This window comes from Enhydra lutris, unplaced genomic scaffold (genome assembly GCF_002288905.1).
Source record: "Enhydra lutris kenyoni isolate GAN:26980312 unplaced genomic scaffold, ASM228890v2 scaffoldscaffold59, whole genome shotgun sequence".
Lineage (NCBI taxonomy): Eukaryota > Metazoa > Chordata > Mammalia > Carnivora > Mustelidae > Enhydra > Enhydra lutris.
The window spans coordinates 4,414,086-4,436,778 of record NW_019154143.1 but is presented as its reverse complement, the minus strand read 5'-3'; the positions used below and the strand labels follow the sequence as shown (position 1 = coordinate 4,436,778).

Below are 22,693 nucleotides of genomic sequence, written 5' to 3'. Positions count from 1 at the left end.
AAAAAAAAAAAAAAAACCAAAAGAAAACATTGTGTACTAATAAGTAGGTTGATGCAACCCTATAAGGATATAAAAAGATGACCATTTTGGGATTCTGTAGAGCTACATGGTCCTTATGGTAGCCATCAACTACGTGTGATAATTAACCACTGGGGAGTTGTTGGTGCAATTTGAGATGTGCTGAAGTGTAAAAGACACGTCAGATTTCATAGACTGTGTATGAAAAAAAAAGAATGTATAATAGAGAATTAATAATTTGCTGTTGACACATATTACAAAAATAGTATTTTTGATGTATTAGGTTAAATCATTTTTAAAAGTCTACTTTTTTAAGTGTGACTCTTACAAACGTAGTTGTTTTTTAAATTATGAAAGGCCTGTGTTGAAAATGATGGCCACCAGGGTGCGCTGTGCACCTGCCAACTCTGCCCTTTCCGAAGGAAGAGCCACTTTTTCAATGGATTCTGAGCAGCAGCCTAAGGTTCTGTGTTCCTCCTATCAGTAGTTTGTTGGGGTTGCTGTACATTTTTCTGAAAATGCTATAGACAGAGCTAGGCCTACAGTTAGGGTGCATTTGAAGATAGACAAGGAGAGCTGTTCCTCTGAGCTGTGTTTTGGGCAGATTTACTGCTTACTAGTTAAGAGGTTACCAGTTAAGAGGTTGACCTTTTAGCCATAGGCAGTTTTCAGACTTCTGGTCCATTTAGCTCTCAATTTTAGCTACTTTTATTGAATTAGAAAAAAAATTTTTTTTAAGATTTTGTATATTTGAGAGAGAGTGAGAGAGAGCACGAGAAGGGAGAAGGTACAAGGGAGAAGCAGACTCCCTGCTCAGCAGGGAGCCTGATGTGGGACTCATTTCTGGGACTCTGGGATCATGACCTGAGCCAAAGGCAGTTGCTTAACCAACTGAGCCACCAGGCGCCCGAATTAGAAAAAAATTTAAAGGGCCGATTTTATTTTAAATGTACAGTTTCAATTTTGAAAAATAGACCCACGGAATACCACCACCATAATAAAAGTATAGAGTCATTTCCATTCTACCCAAAGTCACTTATACTCCTTCACAGTCAGTCATTTTCCCTCTCACTGGTCTGTTTTCTGTCACAGATTAGAGCTGCTTTTTCTAGAATTTTAAATAAGTGGAATCATACAGTATGACTCTCTTGTGTCTGGTTTCTTTCATTTAGTATAATGTTTTTTTAAGTTATAGCAATTCTTTTTTTCCAGTTTTATTGAGAAATAATTGACATATATCACTGTATAAATTTAAGGTATACAGCACAAAGGTTTGATTTGCATATAGTGTGAAAAGTTTACCACGGTAGGTTCAGCTAACATCTTCTCATATTGATAAAAAGAAAAGAAAAGCAGAAGAAAGGGAATTTTTTTTTATTGTGATGAGGACTCTTAGGATCTCCTCTCTTAACAGCTTTCCTGTCTGTCACACAGCAGTGTTAGCTGCACTCATTGTGTCATACATCACATCCCCAGTGCTTACGTGTCTTGTAACTAGAGTTTCATACTTTGGACCACTTTCCTCCAGTTCCCCTCCCCCTTCTGCCCCTAGCAACCATAAGGCTGATCTCTTTTCTGTGAGTTTGATTTTTTTTTTTTTTTTTTAAGATTCCACATACAAGTGAGATCATACAATATGTGTCTTTCTCTGACATATTTCAGTTAGCGTAATACCTTCAAGTTCCATCCAAGTTGTCACCATTGGTAGGATTTCCTCGTTTGTTTGTTTTTCTATGGCTAAAAATATTCCATTATATGTACTGTATCTTCTTAATCCACTCATCCATCATGCACACTTAGGTCCATCAGTAGACAGTGTGTTTAGCCACTCACCTGTTGGTGGACAGTTGAACTGTTTCTAATTTTTGGCTGTTATGAATAAAGCTGCTTGAAACATTTGTGTATAAGTCTTTGTGTGAACATATGTTTTTAATTCTCTTGGGTAAATACCTAGGATTAGAATGGCTGGATTATGTGGTAAATTTGTTCTTTTTCCCCCCCCCTTAGATAGAGAATGAGAGAGGGGGAGAGAACATGTGTTGTGGGGGGGGGAGCAGAGAGAGAGGGAGAGAGGATCTTAAGCAGCATACGCTCAGTTTAGAGCCCCGTGTGGGGCTTGATCTCATGACTCTGAGATCATGACCTGAGCCAAAATCAGGACTTAGTCACTCAACGGACCGAGCCACCCAGGCATCCCAGTGTGCTTCTAACTTGATGAGATATTGCCACACTCTTTTCCAAGTGATTGTGCTATTTTACGTTCCAACCATCAGTGTATGAGAGTGCCATTTGCAAAAGCTTGGCATTGTCAGTCTTCTTAATTTTGCTGTTCTAGTGTGTTAGGGGTGTGTGTAGGGATATATTTTTGTGGTTTTACTGTTTTTGACAGCTCATTTTTTAAAAACTCAACTGATGCATTGGTAGAGGGGCATTTGCATACTGGGCTCCCTGAGTGATGGCTGTTATTCCCTCTTACTGATATTGTCAGTGCATTCCTGAGGTATAGATGGCGTGTCCTCCGATTCTACACAGTAAATTATCCCTAAGTGTGTGTTTCCCAAGAAACAGCCTATTGACCAATTGTAGGCATCGGATAATCTTTAAACAAAAAGGTGAATTATCCCTCTTTAGTAATCAGTTGTATATAGTGTGTTGAATGAATCAAATTTAACTTTTGGTCTAAATATTTTCTTTTGTCTTGCACCAGAATCTTGAGCTCAATGATGATACTGTTCTAAATGAGATAAAGTTAGCAGATTGTGAACAGTTTCAGATACCTGACCTGTGTGCTGAAGAGCTTGCTGTTATCCTTGGAATCTGGTAAGTCAATTACTTACTTGGTTACTTTGAACACTTTGCATATTGGTTTTCTTGTGTTGCAGAAAACTTTGTCCCAGGGGGTGCCCCAAGTTCTGGATGAATAGAGAATCTTATATGCTTACAAGGATCAAGAATAGTAAGGCACAGACACCTGGGTGGCTCAGTCGGTTAAGCCACTGCTTTCGGCTCAGGTCATGATCTCAGGGTCCTGGGATCGAGTCCCGAATCGGGCTCCTTGCTTGGCAGGGAGCCTGCTTCTCTTTCTGCCTCTGCCTGTCACTCTGCCTGCTAGTGTGTGCACTCTCTCTCTCTCTCTGACAAATAAATAAATAAAATCTTAAAAAAAAAAAAAAAAGAATAGCGGGGCAGCCACTTTTCTAAACTAAACCACCAGTGCTCTCTGCTGGGCAACTAAGTAAAGGGTTAGAGATTAGTATCTCCTTTGAATTAGTGTAACTTCTTCACCTTCTCTTTCCTTCATAAGCAAAATTTCTTGATTAGCCTTAGCTAGGAATAAACTTTATTAATAGAGAGTTAAGAATGATTATTTTGACCTTTGAGGATATTTACATTCCAAAGGATAGAATTATTGTTATTTTTTAAGGTTTTATTTATTCATTTAAGAGGGAGAGAGAGAACACAAGTGGTGAGAGGCAGAGGGAGAAGCAGACGTCCCACTGAGCAGGGAGTCAGATGTGGGGCTCGATCCCAGGACCTGGAGATCATCACCTGAGCCACCCAGGTGTCTCAGGATAGAATTATTTCTTAATATTATCGAACTTTATGTGTGATGGAAATAGTTTTTCCTTTTATTTTTTCAATTTTGAAATAATTTCAAATCTGGAAAAAAGTTGCAAGGGTAAGGCATTGCAGAGACCTTTTGAGAAATTTTCTGATATGATACTATATCATCCCTGAGTACTTTAGTGTATACTTCCAACAAACTATGAAATTTTTTGTACATAGCCACGATACAGCTATCAAAATGAGGAAATTAACATTCATACTATGCTGTTATTTAATGCTCAGATCCCTTTCAAATTTTCCAGTTGTCCCATTAATCTCCTTTGTAGCACAGGACCCACTGTAGAATATATGTGTTTCTTTTAGGTCATGTCTCTCCAGTTACTGTCAATCTTGGACTAGTTCCTCATCCTTGCTTGACTTTCATGGTCATGACATTTCATGGTCTTGACATAAGCCAGTTGCTTTGTAGACTTTGCCTCGTGAATTTGACTTATTTTAAAAAAAATTCTGGGGCGCCTGGGTGGCTCAGTGGGTTAAGCCTTTACCTTCGGCTCAGGTCATGATCCCAGTGTCCTGGGATCAAGTCCCAAGTTTGGCTTTCTGTTCGGCAGGGAGCCTGCTTCCTCCTCTTTCTCTCTGCCTGCCTCTCTGCCTACTTGTGATCTCTCTCTGTCAAATAAATAAATAAATTCTTTAAAAAAAATTCTGATTAGATTCGCACTATGCATCATTAACAGGGATATCAGAGAAGGGAAGTTTTGTGGTTCTTTTTTTTAATTATTGATTTTATTTATTTATTGACAGAGAGCACAAACAGGGGGAGCAGTGGCAGAGGGAGAGGGAAAAGCAGACTCCCCACTGAGTAGGGAGCCTGACATGACTCCATCCCAGGACCCTGACATGACCTGAGCCAAAGGCAGATGCTTAACAGGCTGAGCCACCCAGGCACCCCATGTTTTGTGGTTCTTATTGCATCCTAACAGTAGAACACAATTTGATTTGTCCCCCTACTGGTGACGTTAACCTTGATCACATGGTTGAAGCGGTTTTTGCCAGGCTTCTCCATCATAAAGTTTTTCTTTTTTACCCTTGTAATTAACATTTAGAGGGAAGGTACTATTGAACTACATAAAAATACCTCATTTCTCATCTGGAGACTTAGTAATGTTCAAAATGGAATATTTCACAAAGTTCTAATATTTAGTAGAACAGTCAAATTAGTAATAGGTATTTTTTTTTTTTTTAAGATTTTATTTATTTATTTGTCAGAGAGAGAGGGAGAGAGAGCGAGCACAGGCAGACAGAATGGCAGGCAGAGGCAGAGGGAGAAGCAGGCTCCCTGCCGAGCAGAGAGCCTGATGCGGGACTCGATCCTCGGACGCTGGGATCATGACCTGAGCCGAAGGCAGCTGCTTAACCAACTGAGCCACCCAGGCGTCCCTAGGTAATTTGTTTTTAAAAAAAGTCTCTTATCTCAGTAGAACTTACCCTTTTGTCTCTGCTTCATAGCATTATACCCCCTTTACACACTTCATTTACAAAAAAGTTGAATGCAGTCCTCCAGTCCTCTTGCTTGGGTAAAAGGGATCACACAGAGCTCTGTTTCTTTTCTTTTTTAAAAAAGATTTTATTTATTTATTTGAGAGTAAGAGAGAGCATGAGCAGGGGTGGGCAGAGGGAGAGGAAGAAGCAGACTCCCCATTGAGTGGAGAGCCTGATGTGGGGCTTGATCCCAGGATCCTGGGATCATGACCTGAGCCGAAGGCAGACACTTAAGCAACTGAGCCACCCAGGTGCCCCAGTAGCTCTGTTTCTAAGCCTAGATCTCTTGTTCTATCACATGATTTGACTCCAGTGACAGATTTTATGCTTACTAATGAAAAATTATTTGTCTAATTCATAGTGATTCTTAGTATGTAAATAATTTAAATAGCAACTGTTTGTGAGCGATTCCACGTGGTAGGAATTGCCCCATGCACTCTCCACGTGACCCCTCACTAATGTTCTAGCAGCCCTAGATTACTTTCTCTGTATTTCAGATAGGAAATTGGGGTTCAAATGGCTGAATAACTTGCTCAGAATTACAAAGCAGCAATTAGGACTTGAATCCAGGTTTTACTGACCCCAAGTTCTGAGTTCTCCTTTATGTAGGTTTTTAAAACATCATTTTGGCAAATTCATAATTGTCAACTCATCAGAAAGTTAAATCAAACGAAATATACATATGCCCAGGCATTCTGTCATTTGAGTTAAGGTATAATGAGTTGGACTTCACAGTTGAGAGAGGACTAAAAAAAATAATGCTTGTTTTCAAATACTGTTTTTTTCCCCCCGAATATAGTATTGGTGGGATCTTAATATATGGAACAGTTAGAAGTCCTGAGTGGATTTTATAGGGAAATTAAATCTTCCTGTTTGGTAGAAACTACTTATTGTCTGACTCTTGGGCACCTGATGCAGTGTTTATAAATGGAAAAGAGCATTAGTGAATTGATGATTTACATGAACTGAGTTATTGTGGGGGTTGTAAATAATGATTTTGTTACACTGCCTGATCTCTCTCTAACCCCCATGGCCGTTATCCCTATGGAGGGGTGACTTGGACATTGTCGTAGGCTGGGTTAGTTTAGAAAGGAAACACGGAGAAGGTGAATTCTTATGGATGGTAGTCTGGTGAAACAGTGGGGCTGGGAAAAAAAGAGACAGAAAACCAAACTCTTAAATACAAAAAACAAATTGGTGGTTGCAAGAGGGGGTGGGGTTGGTGGGGATGAAGGATGAAATAATAAAGGAGATTAAGAGTAGATTTAACCTTGAGCACTAAGAAGTATATGGAATTGTTGAATCATTATATTGTGTACCTGAAACTTATATAACACTGTATATTAATTGTGCTTGAATTAAAAAAAAAAAAGTAACCACTACCCTGAATTTTCTGTTTGTCATTTTCTTGCCTTTTCAAAAAATATATTTACTCACATATTCTTATACTTCTGAGTCGGTTGTTTCATTTTTTTCCTGAGCTTTATAAAAGTGGTATCTTATTACTATTATGCAGTCTTCTGTGATTTTTTTTTTCTCTCATTATTATGTTTTTATGGCTCATTCATGTTTTATGTGTAGGTACAATTTACTTGGATTATAGCATTCCATTGGGTGAATATTTCTCAGTTTACCAGTCTCCTTTTGGACATTTGGATTATTTCAAGATTTTTCCCTGTTATACACAATATTACTAAGATTTGTATATACGATTCCTGGTACACTTGTTCAAGAATTTCTCTGGGGGGCGCCTGGCTGGCTCAGTGGGTTAAGCTGCTGCCTTCGGCTCAGGTCATGATCTCAGAGTCCTGGGATCGAGCCCCGCATCGGGCTCTCTGCTCGGCAGGGAGCCTGCTTCCTCCTCTCTCTCTCTGCCTGCCTCTCTCCCTACTTGTGATCTCTCTGTCAAATAAATAAATAAAATCTTTAAAAAAAAAAAAAAAAAAAAAAAAAAGAATTTCTCTGGGCTCTGTGGAATTATTGAGCTAAGGTATATGAAGGTTCACTTTACAAGATAGTGCTAAATCGTTTAACAAAACTGTTCTATCAAATTATACTTGGATCAGCAGAATCTGAGAATTCCCATTGCTCTGCCTCTTGGACCACCTCTTAATTTTTGCCTAATGGTTACAGTAATTTTTTAATTCTTTTTGGCATGAGTTTGATAGATAGGAGCTGGTGCCATATTAATTCTTTTCATTTTCTTTGTGAAGTGGCAGAGATTAGATTTCTTTCTCCTAGTAAAATAGATTATGTTGATATTTAGTATACCAACCACACTTTGCCAGCATTTTAAAAAAGATTTTATTTATTTATTTATTTGAGCTGGGGTCGGGGGTGGGGTGGGGAAAGGGGCAGAGGGAGATGGAGAGAGAAACCCAAGTAGATTCTGCATTAAGTGTGGAGCCTGATGTGGGACTTGATCTCATGACCAGAGATCACAACCTGAGCTGAAACCAAGAGTTGGGCACTTAACCGAATGCTCCACCCAGGCACCCCTATTTGTGCATTTTATTACTTACTTATTTATTACATTATTTATTGTTATACTTATCTTGGGTAAACTCATATCTACATTTGTATATAATGCAGTAATATTAAATTATGTGTTTTGAAATAAAATTTATGCTGCCTTTTAAAAATTATATTTCATTAGTTACAACATGCATTATAGGATTAATTTGCCCCTCTTTTTTTTTTTAAATTTAAAGCACAAATTTCCAGAAGAATAACCCAGTGCATAAGTTAACTGAAGAGGAGCTGCTGGCATTCACATCAGTGAGTAATGTCTTGTCCTTTCCGTTGCATGTTTTCCCTTGTACATTCTATTGCTTCTGATATACTCTTGCCTCTGATTGCTCATGTTGAAACACTGCCACTTAGGAAATTCAGGAGGAAAAAACCTCACCATTTTAGTTTCCAAACTGCATATATCTTGGCGTTGGTGTAAACACAAGCATTTTTCTTTGTACTTACTTGGATTTGAGTGCAGTGGCCAACTATTTCTTGTTCGTTGTCTAATGGAGCATCTGGTAGATGCTCCATAAATGTTCAGTGAATAAATGAAGTGACAAAGCAGGAGTCTGAATCCTCAGTCTGAAGCCACTGTAGTGTGCACCTCTTTGGTCTAAAATTGAGGGTGATGCCTACGGGGATGGGACGAGTATGTGAGGATGTCGGAGAGCGAGGACCAGAAGCAAGAGAGGGGGTGTGGGTTATCCAGGCTGAGGGAGGAGGCAGTGTTGGGAGTATGAGGTGCTCATTGGCATCCCGCACCGCAGGGAGAAAGGCTGTGGGTGCAGATAATCAGGAGGGCGCTGCTTATCTCTAGGACAGTTTGGGCAGAGGGTTGTGTAGTCATCTCATTACGGGGAATTAAGGAGGGAACCGAGTGTAAGAAAATGAAATTGATAAAGACCACAATCGGAGAAGAATGGCAGTGAAAAGTAGTAGATGTGTGAGGGTTTGAGGTCAGAGAAGGCTTTTCAAGAAGAGAAAAGTCACAGACCAAAGGGTCAGTCAGTATCTTCTTAGCTTTATGCATAAAAAGGTAATGCACGTCCTTGATGAGCACAAGTTGCTTAAGATAATTTTTTCAAAGACATTTTTATTATCATAGTTAAAATCAAGAGAGAATTCTGATGTTTTCTTTCTTCGTTATTTTTCCAGAAAAGGCAAAAATGAAGTACTTTTATCTGGTAAAAAAGCTAGCTTACTTTGTATTGTAATGTAAATTTTGCGAGTTACTATTTCCTGCCTACGGTTTTGGAGTCCGTTGAATGTTAATCCCTTGAGTCCTCTGGGTGCCTGTTTTATTTTCTCACTTGAGTATCTTAGAAATCTTTGGTGTTTATGATGATAGATTATCTGTTTTTAGCTAACTATGTGGAAATGTCCGTGTTTAGTCATTACATATGCTATAAGGAATTTGACAAGTAAAGTGTTAAACATTTTTTTTAAAAATTAATTTAAAAAATTATTCTGTATTTATTCTGCTAATCTCTATTGAATACTGAATATATGTCAAGCATTGTGCTGGTCATTGGGGCTACAGTGTCAACAAAGTCTTTTCCCTCTTGGCGTTTACATTGATTAACATTCTTGTGGGGACAATATACGGTATACCAGAGAGAAATAATATATCTAACAGATGTGCTCTGGAGACATATGGAGCCGGATAAGAGAATACAGATGGCATGGGGAGGGCTGTTTTACACAAGGCGGTGGGGAGGATCTCAGTGGGAGGGTCTGGAATGGTGGTGAGTTTGAATTACTATAGGGAAGTGCAGAGCTGAATGGGGACAAGTGTCTAGATGATGAATGTGACCAGGACGCCTGGGTTTCTTCTGATGATTGGGGTAAACAGGTTGTAACATGTGCTAGGAGGTGTTCCCCTGACCTCTTATAGGGAGGAGGTCAGTAATAACATCTTGTTGGGACTGGACTTAGTAGTTTATCAAGGTATATGTATTATCCATAGTTATCCTAAAAAGACACTAAAATACTCTATATTCAAGCAGTTCTTTTTTTTTTTTTTTTAAGCATTTCCAGTTGGTGGGGATATATTTCTTGCTTTTTAAAAAACTTTTTCTTTTTTTCCTGTTTCTTTCTTTTTTCATATTTTTATTTAAGATTTTTTAAAATTTAAATTCAGTTTAATTAACATATACTGTTATTAGTTCCAGAGGTAGAATTTAGTGATTCATCAGTTACATACAACACCCAGTGCTCATTACATCAAGTGACCTCCTTAATGCCCATCACCTACTTACTCCATCTCCCGCCCTCTACTCCAGCAACCCTCAGTTTGTTTCCTAGAGTTAAGAGTCTCTTAATCTTTCATCATTTGCCTTTTGGACCCCCTTCCCCAGCACCCCCCCTCCTTGTTCCTCTCTGCTCTGCTGTGAAGTACTTCTGAAGTCATTAACTCTGGTAACCTTGGGGTGGGTAACTCATCTCTCCTAACTTGCAGTGAAGGTCATAAATTTGAGTTTCCTACTTCTCCCCCAAGGGCTTTATAATGCATACTTTTTTGTTCTCTGTCCTCCTCCAACTCTCATCCAAGTTAGAAGTGACCTGAGGATCTTCGGAGGAAAGCTGTTTGATTACAGTGATGCATAATGCCAGGCCTAAGTCTTCTAAGGAGATGAGTTTTTTAATTCCAAGAAAATCTTTAAATCATAAGAAGTAGGGCAAGGAACTTATATGTGAGGAAGGCTTTTAGGAGCCCCAAGGATACTTTGTGATCTGCACCACCCAATTCTTTTTTTTTTTTTTTTTTTTTTTAAAATTTTTTTTTTTTTTTTTTGACAGAGAGAGATCACAAGTAGACGGAGAGGCAGGCAGAGAGAGAGAGAGAGAGAGGGAAGCAGGCTCCCTGCTGAGCAGAGAGCCTGATGCGGGACTCGATCCCAGGACCCTGAGATCATGACCTGAGCCGAAGGCAGCGGCTTAACCCACTGAGCCACCCAGGCGCCCCTGCACCACCCAATTCTTTTGTTGATCCCAAAGGAAGCATACAGACTACACTAGAAAAATCCAGATGAGCCCTTGTCAACTCATCCTTGTGTTTTTCGGTCCTTCGTGATATCCCTTCTTTGTGCATGATACTGAAGCAGGTAGTAAGATGAATTAGACGTGGCCCCTGGTTTCAATGAAGAATTTCATTGAGATTTATATCCTATATAATTGAATATCCAGTATATAAATAACCTTTATCTGTTACTCCAAAAGAATAATTGAGGCAAAAGGGAACACTTTCAGGTGCTATCCCAGTTCTGAACTCTTGAACTTCTTTCTGTGTCTTCCTTTTAACAAGGGTCATATTTGGCTTTATATTATAATTATTTGTATATATATCTTGTCAGTGTCACAAAACTATGAACTCCCCATTTCAGGGGTTGGGCTCTGTTCTTCTCTGGGTCTTCATCGAGGCCCTATTTAGTCTTTTCCATGCTTTGGTCACAGCTGTTGCTCAATGAATGGCTGCAGAAGAAGAGAATGAATGAACTATGCTTGAACCCTGGCGAGGATTCATTTCTGCCCTATAACTCAATGCTGCATTGCTCCACTTAGTTTTATCATTTTAGGTAGTGCTATGTGATGTGAAGGATAACCACTTGTTTTATCTTCTCTTTCTGTGTAATGAGGGAAGGGGCAGGTTGTGCCCCCTCCTCAGCTCTGAAAACTTGTTTTGAGGATCAAATTCGAGAATGTCCTGAAAGTACCTTTGAGTAGGTAGAGCTGGCGCACCCATAGCTTCAGGGATGAGCGGTGCCACCTGATCACTGGTTTGCAGGAAAGCATCCCGCTTTCAAGGAATAAGAATTATTAAGCAGGTAAGACCTGTTTGAAATTGACTGTAGACGTGGGGAAGAAGGGGGCAGAGAGGAAAGAAACAGCATACTCTTTGCTGCTGGGCGGCCATTTCCTTTCTGCGGCAGTGGTGTGGTGGCCCGGAACTGGGGTATCCACTCTGGAGACTAGGAAGTGTCTTTTGTTAGTAGAAGAGCAAGAATAATACCAGTCTTCATACTCCTGCCGGCAGACTGTAAGCATTTGAAGGGATGGGGACCGTAGCTATTCTCAGATAATTGGTAAATATTTGTTGGATAAACAAATGAATGGTTCATTATTCCTGAATTTTGTTCAGTTTTAGTGAACTGTCTTAAAGTTGACTAAAATGGTAAAATCTTTTTTTTGGAGAAATTCTTAGTAGCGTTTTCCTATTGGTGTAGCACATTGAAATATATATGATCTATGTTGGGAGAATGTTTTCATTCACCAGTGTCAGAAGCTTATCCTAAAAGGAATACTTTATTTTGTTAAGGTTGTCATAATGTAGTGCTGTTCCCGAGATACTTGATCCACACATTTCAGGAAAACTGAATGACTCATAGTAAAAATAACCCATATTGTTTTAGAGAGCCATTTGTGTCGTATCGGCTTGATAATTTAAAATTAGCTGTTATCTGCGTTATTTCCTTTCAGATGGGCCAAGTCAGTGACATTCAGTAATGCTTTTAATTTCCTTTCATTGTTGAAAATGGGAACAATTTAGTTAATTCATACAGGTGTTTCAGTTTTCATTGGCAGGCGTTTTGCTTCAGTGTGAATTGATACTGGCAGCCTGCCTTCTGAGTGTCTGCCCTGAAGCCCCAAGGTCTCTGTAAATGAAAAAAAGGAAAAAGACCTTTGGAAGTTGTACATTATATTGTATCTATCTTCTCTTGCTGCTGTTAATTTTATAGCTATTTAATAAATGCTTATCTATGAACATAAAATAGTTTGCAAACCATTTTTACAGATTAAAATGATTGCCTGTTTTTCTTTTAGGGCATACTCAGGAATTGTTAATTTTTTAAGATAGGCAATAGAAGTTTGTGAGATAGCCGTGATACTTCTGATAGTTTGTGTTAACACTACAGGATGACGCATTGTATATTAAGCAGTTATAGTTCAGGATTTTGGTTTTCTTTCTGGTTTGAATACTTGTCTCTCAAAATGTTACTTATACATTTCAATTTAATAGGTATGTATTGATAATGAACATTGCAGCGATCTCTGGGTTATAAGTTGGTAACTTCTTTTTTTCCTAAGATTTTATTTATTTATTTGACACAGAGAGACACAGCAAGAGAGGGAACACAGGCAGAGGGAGTGGGAGAGGGAGAAGCAGGCTTCCCGCTGAGCAGGAAGCTTGATGTGGGTCTCCATCCCAGGACTCTGGGATCATGACCTGAGCTGAAGGCAGATGCTTAATGACTGAGCCACCCAGGCACCCCAAGTTGGTAACTTTTAAAGAAGTAAGAGATAGGCATGCTTTATTTTTTTGTACCAGTTCATAGGTTAACTGTTCCTAAACAGAGGATTATTTTTTTTTAAGATTTTATTTATTTATTTGATAGAGAGCACACAAATAAGTAGAGGGAGAGAGAGAAGCATGCTCTCTGCTGAGCAGGGAACCCGATGCTGGACTTGATCCCTGGACTATGGAATCATGACCTGAGCCGAAGGCAGAGGCTTAACCAACTGAGCCACCCGGGCATTCCAAATGGAAGTTTATTAAGTATTTTTTTGACTGTAGTTGAACTGAGTTCATTGTATATATCCTACTTCAGGAATGGACAGAATGAGTAATAGGATTAGTGGGATCAAGGTTCTTTTCTGCTAGACTTATTTCTTCACTGTTAACCATGGCTTAAGGTTAATACTTACTTGTGGGTTTACTTCTAGCCATGTTGGAGTAACTGGTACTGACTTTGAACTTTTACTGTAAGCAGTTACAAAACTGGACAAATTATATGAAGCAGCAGTGCAAGAAAAGATAATAACTCGTGACCAAATAGTGTTTATCTCAAGAGTGAGGAACTGGATTAATATGAAACAATCCATGCAGTTCATCTTACTAGTATAGTAAAAGGGAAAAGCCAAATGATTATCTCAGTGGAAGCAGAGAAGCATTTGAAAAAAATTCAACAGACTTTATATTATAATTTTGCTATATAATATAAAATATGTGTGTATAGTATATATTATATTAGTAAACTAGAAATAGAAGGGAATTATATATGACATATCATATTATATTAGTAAACTAGGAATAGAAGGACATCAATGAAGAATCTCTAATTAAAATCATTATCGATGAAAAAGTTTTTCCTCCTTAAGATCGGGAAAATGGCACTTCAGTTTTCCATTGAACTGGAAATCCCAGGCAGTGCAGTAAGACATGAAGAAGATGCAGAAGATATGTGGATTGGAAGGGAAGATATACAACTATCAGTATGCATAGATGACACAGTTGTGTATGTAGGTAACCCTAAAGAATTGACATGAAAGCTACTGGGAGTAATAGGTAAGGTCTCAGAAGAATACAAGGTTAATTTAAAAAAAAAAAATCCGTTGTGGGACACCTGAGTGGCTCAGTTGGTTAAGCTGAGCCTTTAGCTCAGCTTCCCAAACGTATGCATGTTCATGATCCCAGGGTCCCGGGTTTGAGCTCTGTGTGTTGTGCTTCTCCCTGTCCCTTTGTGTCTCCCCCTGCTCATGTTCTTTCTCACATGTGCTCTCTCAATCTCTTGCTGTCTCTCAAATATATAAAATCTTTAAAAAAAAAAAAAATCAGTTGTGTTTATATTTTCCTAGCAATGAATGACTGGGAAAGACATTTTAAAGCTATTTAGAATAACATAAGATAGCAAATGTTCAATGATAAATTTAACTGAAGTGTAGGACTTGTATACTAAACATGATATAATCTGAGAGAAAGAAGATCTAAATAAATGGAAAAATTACAATGTTTATAGATTGGAAGACTCAATAGTGTTGAATTGATAGATCCCCCCCAAATTGAGCTATAAATTAAATCTAATAGTGATTGGATTCCTAGCAGGCTTTTTTTCTTTGCAGAAATCAACAGGCTGATTCTAAAATTTATTTGGAGGACTTCTGCTTTTGTGATGGCCAAGTAAGCTCTGATTGGAACCATCCTTCTGCAGATAAAAATGACAAATTATAGACAAAATGAAGAAAGATTCTGGAGTGGTTTTTTAATTTTTTAATTTTTTATTGGTTAGAAGAAAGGAATGGCATTGGGTAGTTTTCTTGTTTCTATCCCAATGGCTAAAAATCAGTGTCTTAAATGCAAGGAAGCTAAAACTCCAAAAGCAATTCAACAGTCTTTCTGAGATAGTGATTGGGGCTACCATGACTGTTGGAATGTGAGGAAGAACATTTCATAAAAGAAAGAGTCACAGATGAGGATTCTTACATTTCTGTATATTTTTAAAATAATATACTCAGAATACATTTTTTTTTTCAAGTACACATGGTATGTTTAGCAGGACCATATACTGGGCCAGCAAAATAAGTCTCAATAAAAAAAAAAAAAGAATATCGTATGGAAAATAATGTCTTTCCACAGTGGGATTTAATTTTACATAAGTAGTTGTTAGACATCTAGAAAAACTCCAAATATTTGGAAACTAAATAATTAAACAGCATACTTAGTCTGTAGATCAATAAATTATAAAGGAATTTATGTATAAAAGTCAGTCATTGACCTAAATCTCCTACATTTCCTTAAGGTGAAATTGTAACATTGGGGTAATGAGCAATTTTCAGGGTTAGGGTTAGTGTTAGTGTTTGTCATCAATTTCAGAAACACAACAAGAAATACTCACAGCCTAACTAACTTGTTAAGTGGAAAGAATGTAGATGTAGAACAAAAGGATGTTGCTCATTATTCATATTTAGTATCTTTACCTTTTTTTTTTTTAAGGCCAAAGCAGGCTAGTTTTCCTCAAATATTATTAGAAACCTCTGTTCAAAAGAAACCTCGGATTCAGGTGGAGAAATACACTGTTTAGAGCTCCACTGGTGGGAATTTTGACCTTAGGCATTTAACACAGGTCACTGATGTCTTGAGTTGAATTATACGCCCTCATGATTGAGAGTCACCAGAAACAACAAACAGAAAGATAGCTAGGATGAATGTAAAACCTTAAGAATTCAGGTGGCAGGAAACTTAGGTATAAAAATAGCATAGGTAATTGACATCTTCTAAAATACAGTGAGGTATTAATAGAGGATTTCAAGCAACTTCTTGTGTTAGTGGATATAAAAATACAGCTAATTGGACTTTAAGTCTGTAAATGCCATTTCTAGTAGAATCTGTATTAGGTCTGGAGATTAAACCACGGGTTGTGTGGCACAGTTAACTTGGTTGAAGAGTATATAGAAATTCTTTGTAGTATCCCTGAAATTTTTCTGAAGGAGAAAAATAAATCTGAAAATAAAAAATTAAAGGAAAAAAAACCTCTGGCACAAAACCATACAGAAAATGAGCAAAGCCCATCACTGCCTCATGGCTAGCTGACTGTCCTTATTTGGGGTTGCAGATAAAAGCAGGGTGTTCAGACCACCATTAAACTTCTCTCAACCTGCCTGTGTCTCCCCTTTGCAGTGTGCCGCATACTATCTTTAGTAGCCAAGGAAACAGGCATGATGGGAGGCATTATGAAATAAACCTAAACACATAGGTTAAAATAAAGGAGGATTCATGGACCAGAGACTAGAGGCTCCCGTGATTAGAGATCAGAGGCAGTTGTGAGGGATGGCATTTTCTGACCTAATGGGACTGTCAGAACATTCTACTAAGCCAAGACCCTCAAGCAAGTCTGAAGGAATCCTGAATTCATGGTGCAGCCTTGCTGTGGCAGCAGAAACCGGTTTCTCTGGAGGAAAACATCCCAAGTTAAAACTGAGCAGTGAGCTCACAATTAAAGATCAAAAGAGAGAAGGGAAGGCAAGCCACCGTGACTGAGACTCAACAAAGGCAGCAGTTCTCTGATTTATAATATAGAGCAGCTATATATGGCATGTTTAAAGAAATACAGCAGGTACTAATCAAAAGATAGCTGAAAAACTTTTATTAGACTTTTATGATTTGGGAGGGGAAATGTAACTTTTAGAATTTTTTTTTAAGAGAATGAGAGTGTGCGTACGCATGTGCAGGAGCTGCGTGGGGAGGGGTAGAGGAAGAGGGAGAGAAAGAAAATCTCGAGCAGTCTCTAGGCCCAGTGCGAGTCCGACACGGGGCTCGATCTCGTAACCTTGAGATCAATACCTGAGCCAAAATCAAGAGTTCGATGCTTAACCGACTAAGCCACCCAGGTGCCCCAAAAATAGTTTGAAATTAAAAACCATAATAAAAATGCAACCCATGCTTTTCCACAGCAGAGAGATGTTGTAAAACACTAAGAAGTTGTGTATAGCAGGTGTTTTAGAAATTACAGTCTTAGAAGTATACCTAAGAAACTCTGACGTCTGCATCAGTAGATATGTGTATGAATGCCTCATAATAGCAGCATTTGTCATTATGGCAGAGAAACTGGAAGCAACCTAAATTTTGTTGACAGGGGAAGGGATAAATTGTGATATTTTATGTCACGGTTATGAAATATTATACAACAGTGAAGTGAAAATAAATGAACTGTAGCTATTAGCAACAACATGGATGAGTTCATAAATACAGTGATCAGGTAAAAAAAACTATTCCCAGATTCACAGGTGTTTATATTATTATACTTCATAACTTAAGCTACTTATAATCCTCTGTATACATTACATAATAAAAAAATGAAGTCTATGGGGTGCCTGGGTGGCTCAGTGGGTTAAGCCTCTGCTTTCGGCTCAGGTCATGATCTCAGGGTCCTGGGATTGAGCCCCGCATCAGGCTCTCTGCTCAGCAGGGAGCCTGCAGGGAGCCTGCTTCCCTTCCTCTCTCTCTGCCTGCCTCTCTGCCTACTTGTGATCTCTCTCTGTCAAATAAATCTTAAAAAAAAAAAAATGAAGTCTAAAAACTATTTTGAGCAATGACAAGATCATTGAAATGTTATTTGATAAACCATTTTAAAGAGTAAGCAGTTCTGATAGCATACATTTTAATTTTAAAGTGAATCTTATTGTTAATCATTAGGCTGGTGAGAAGCAGAATCAGTGATGATAGAGAACACTCATAGAAAGTAGAGGAAGGGCGCATGGGTGGCTAGTCAGTTAAGTGTCTGCCTTTGGCTCAGGTCATAATCCCAGGTTTCAGGGATCAAGCCCCACATCAGACTCCCTGCTCAGTGGGGAGCCTGATTCTCCTTCTGTCCTCTGCTCGTGCTCTCTCTCGCTCTCTCTCTCAAATAAATAAACAAAAAAGAAAAAGAAAGAAGTAGAGGAAAAAGCCTTAAGAAAAGCCCCCAATACAGAAATATATAGAGCTAAGCAACTTAGAGCTAAGTTGGTAATACACTTGATCTTAAGGAGTCTTGTTCCAACCTGTGGCTTTGTGCTTCTGCTTTTGGCCATCACTGAAGCTGAAGAAAGAAAGCTCTTGCAGGTGTTTTGACATTGTGAACTAACGTGGTGTTCAAGGATGAAAAATTCAGCTTTAAAATAGTTTATATGTGTTAAGGAGGTCTGTTTCTCATGACGGTGTGAAAGGCGAATCTGGTGGTGCTGATGAACTGGCAGAATGGAGAAGGCCTTTTTTTTTTTTTTGAGGCAGACAAATGACCAACAGCTTGGTCTCTCTCTGGTGTCTGCTTTCTATACGAAAATCTGCAGAGCCGAGAACAGAGCTCTGAAAATATTGTAATGACAGGAGATTTGGATCTCAGGATTTGCCAAGAGTGCTCCTAGATAGTGTGAAAGAAATGAAGGTATAAAACATAGGACTTGCCTTCATGGAATTTTTAATTTAGCTCACATCAGATAAAGTTAGGGAAATGTAATTAGCAATGCCAGGCAGTTTAAGCTACCAGTGGATCGCGTAGGTAAATGAATCCCCTAACTGCTCAGGAAAGAATAAAATGTTTAGGACAGAGCAAAGAAGGCTTTGTTCACTAAGAGAGGATTTGAATCAGGCCTTGAAAGACAGATGGGGTTTAGATGGAGTGATAGCAAGAGCAAAGGCAAGGAGATGGGGAAGTGTGATTGTACTGGGTTCAGTCAGCTGGGCTGGGAGATTTGGTTAGGGCAATAGTGAGACTTATGGGAAAACAGATTCCGGACAGATTTTAAATGGTCTGCGGAGCAGGGCCTGGGAATTTGGACTGCAGTTCTACTGGGGATAATTTATAGCCTAAACTGGGAATTTTAAACTTATTGTCATTTGATACAGATTTTGACAATGGATGCTTTTTAAAATAGTTCATTAAGAAGAGGGAGTAGTTCTGCTTTTTATAGTATTTCTTTGTTCCTTGTATTGTAAGGTCAGCCTGACCTGGGTAGGCATCATCTGATTTGCCTTGAGTATAGCCAAAGCATTATGGACTCTCCAAGAGAGGTCTGAGTTGGCTTTGATTTATGTCCGGAAAAGCAGCTATCTGAAAGCCCCTTCCTTCACGTTTAAAGGAGCAGACGGGCTGGCTGTCTTATAAAGGATCCTAGTGACCTCTGGAAGAAGATTATTGGAAATGTGCAGTGATAAGAGTGAAAAGGAAATTTGTTTTTAATAGAAACAACACTCCAGATTTTCTTTGAGGGTGTTACAGAAATTTCTTTGCTGCTCTTCTGGGAATGATGGCAATGTTTCATGTGTTGGAATTGTTAGCTGCATAAAATAATGCCTGTATATAAAGCGTGTCATGATATTGAAATTTTAGTGTGAGTTACAGGGTTATTCATTGGATATTTCATTTCAGTTAACTGAGTTTTCTCAGATGTTAGATTATTACAGTTTTTTTTTCTGGTTTGAGTCTGAGCCCTAGCCCAGGCGGTGATAAGCTCAGTGAGGCGTGCCGAGCAGTCTTCCTTTTACTCTCAAAATATCTGTTTGTCAACACTTGCTGAAGTGGATTGATTCTTTAACTTATAAAACATGGTAACTCTAAGGAAAAGAGATATTACTAGAGTTTATTTCAACTTTCATAGTAATAATATTTAGAGCATATATTATAAATTTATGATATAAATTAGTATGATGGTATAAATTTAGAGGGTATATGATAAATTGATATAAATGTGATATTTTATAAATATTATGAAATAAATATAAATAAAATCATAAATTTATGATATGATATAAATAAATTTATGATTAATAAGTAATATTATTAATAAGTAATATTATAGAGTATATGGATATTGTACACTTATAAAAGCTTACTGGGATTAGGGGCGCCTGGGTGGCTCAGTGGGTTAAGCCACTGCCTTCGGCTCAGGTCATGATCTCAGGGTCCTGGGATCGAGCCCCGCATCAGGCTCTCTGCTCAGCAGGGAGCCTGCTTCCTCCTCTCTGTCTGCCTGCCTCTCTGCCTGCTTGTGAACTCTCTCTGTCAAATAAATAAATAAATAAATCTTAAAAAAAAAAATTACTGGGATCAGTGAATCGCCTTTCATAAATTCTGGTCAATAAGAGTTGGAAAATGAGAGAACTTCTCTTAGATAGTTGCACAAATGTTGTCACTTATATTTAGATGGTTTCTAACCTTTGCCCTGAAGTGTGAAAGTGGTGAGAATTCCATCTCATATACCAGCATATGGTTGCAAATAACACAGCATTCTTTTTTTTTTTTTAAGATTTTATTTATTTATTTGATGAAGAGAGAGGGAGTGGGAGAGAGAGTACAAGCAGGGGGAGCAACAGGCAGAAGGAGAGGGAGAAGCACTGGACCTGGGGCTCCATCTCAGGACCTGGAGATCATGACCTGAGCCAAAGGCGACTGTTTGACTGAGCCACCCAGGTGCCCCATGACACAGCATTCTTTAGCACTGCCCTGATTCTCAAAGTGCTGCAAGTTGTATACACCAAACTTCTTAAGCTTCTTCTTTTTTTAAAAAATTGGATTTTTAGCCAGCAATCTTATTTCTGTGAGGTACTATTTCATCAAATTACTTGACTTAGCAGACTCTAATAAATGGACTTAAGAAAAGAGAGCATATACAGCTATATGATTCCACTTACCTGACGTTCTTAAAATAGTCAAATGCATAAAACAGAAGTGGCATGGTGGCCACCAGAGGCGGAGAGTGCTGGGCAGTTGATGTCTAATGGATACAGGGTTTCAAGTGCAAGAGTCCTGGAGATTAGTTGAACAACCATGTAGATGTACCTATCTGAACTGTACACTTGAAAAAATGGTTAAGGTGGTGGGCTGCCTTGGGGTTCCTGGGTGGCTCAGTTGGTTAAGTGTCTGACTCTGGATTTCTGCTCAGGTCATGATCTCAGGGTCCTGGGATCGAGCCCCAAGTCGGGCTCTTCACTTGGTGGGGAGTCTGTTTGAGGATTTTCCCTCTCCCTTTGTCTCTGCCCCACTCGTGTGCTCTCGTTTTCTTTTTCTTCCTTTCTCTCTCTCTCTCTCTCAAATAAATGAATAAATCTTAAAAAAAAGAAAAAAAAAAGATGGTGAGGCACCTGGTTGGCTCAGTCCATTAAACATCTGACTCTTGATCCCTCCTCAGTTCTTGATCTCAGGGTCCGGAGTTCAAGGCCTGCATTGGGCTCTGTGCTGGGCATGGAGCCTACTTTAAAAAAGAAAAGGTTAAGATGGTAATTTTTATGTTATATGTATTTTACCACAATTAAAAAAAATATTACAAAGGGAAAGTAAAGATAGCATGTACAATAAAGGTCAAAGATATGAAATTCCAAGAAATAAATCTGTCTTAAGATTTACAAGACCTCAAAAAAAAAAAAAAAAGATTTACAAGACCTCAATATTAGAATCTACAAAACAATGAGAGAAAGCAATGAAGACTTACATAAATGGGAGCATCTGCTATGTTCATGGAGGAATCAATATTTTAAAATTTCAAGTCTTCTCAAATTAACCTATATAATCAATGCAATCCCTATCAGAACCCCGGAGTTTAATTTTTTGCTTTGGAGTTGTGTCGCTGTTGTTTTTTGGTTTTGTGGAACTCAAGCTGACTTTAAAATTCATATGGAAATGTAAAGGGCTAAGAATAGCTAAGACAGTCATGAAGTACTAAGGGATATATTCATCGCCAGACAGCAAGCCCTGTTATGAAACTGTATTATTTAACTACATTATCGCTTATCGTCTTGTGGTCCTTGGACTGGCAGCATCAGCATCAGCATCACCTGGGAGCTTGTTAGAAATCAAGTTATTTGGCTCCATCTCAACCCCTTATTGAATCAGAATCTCTGGGGTTGAGGCCAAAGAGCCTGTATTTTAGCAATTTCTCTATGTTATTCTTAGGTGCTTGAAAGTTTGAGAAGCACCAAATTAAGACATTTTGACATAAGAACGTATGAACCAAGCAGTAGAACAAATAGAGAGTCCAGAAACAGATCCATACCTATAGGGTTCATCTGATTGATGACAAAGCTAGCATTGCGGTACAATGGAAAAGAGTTGGCTTTTCAATAAATGATACTAGATGGTTTATGTCCGTATAGAAAAAGCTATCTTAACCCTTACATCGTGCTGTATATACAAAAATCAATTCCAGACTGGATATATGAAAGTGAAAAGCAAAACTGTAAAGCTTTTAGAGGAAAAAATATGGGAGAATGTCTTTGAGATCTTAGGACAAATGGTACAACACAGCTCTAACCATAAGACAAAAATATAAATAAGTTGGACTACACTAACATTAAGCACTTCTCTTTATAAAAGATGTCATTAATATTGGTAAAGCACTTAGACCACTGCCTTGCCAGCAGGTCGTATGTGTTACATGAATGTTTGTCAAGAGTATAAATAATATATTACCCTCCTCCCACAAAAGTACTTATGTTCAGAAAATATAAACTTAACAAATTATTAAGAAAAATTCTGACAATCCGGTAGAAAGAATAAGCAAACGATTTCAATAGGGACTTAATAAAGTGGTATTAAAATGGCCATTAACATATTAAAAGGTGCTCAACTTTATTAGTCATTAGAGAAATGCACACTAAAACCATAATGCAATACTACTCCATACCCACAAGAATGGCTAAAATGCAAAACAGTATTGAGTGTCGTAAAGATGTGAAGCAACAAGAGTTCTCTTATATTTCTAGTAAGAGTGTTGAGTGGAATAACTTTTCAGAAGATTGGGAGGA

The 22,693-nt window shown here is 38.3% G+C and overlaps 1 protein-coding gene across 2 annotated transcripts in view; it reads left to right on the top strand.

Annotated features, from left to right (window-relative positions):
- Window positions 1-22,693, top strand: part of LOC111158484 (tetratricopeptide repeat domain 27) — a 176,648-nt gene that overhangs the window by 33,022 nt on the left and 120,933 nt on the right. For both annotated transcript variants that reach the window (XM_022520527.1, XM_022520528.1), the window contains exons 8-9: window positions 2,726-2,838; window positions 7,839-7,905. In XM_022520527.1, the coding sequence (XP_022376235.1) occupies window positions 2,726-2,838; window positions 7,839-7,905 (180 nt within the window). The remainder of the gene's footprint in view (window positions 1-2,725; window positions 2,839-7,838; window positions 7,906-22,693) is intronic.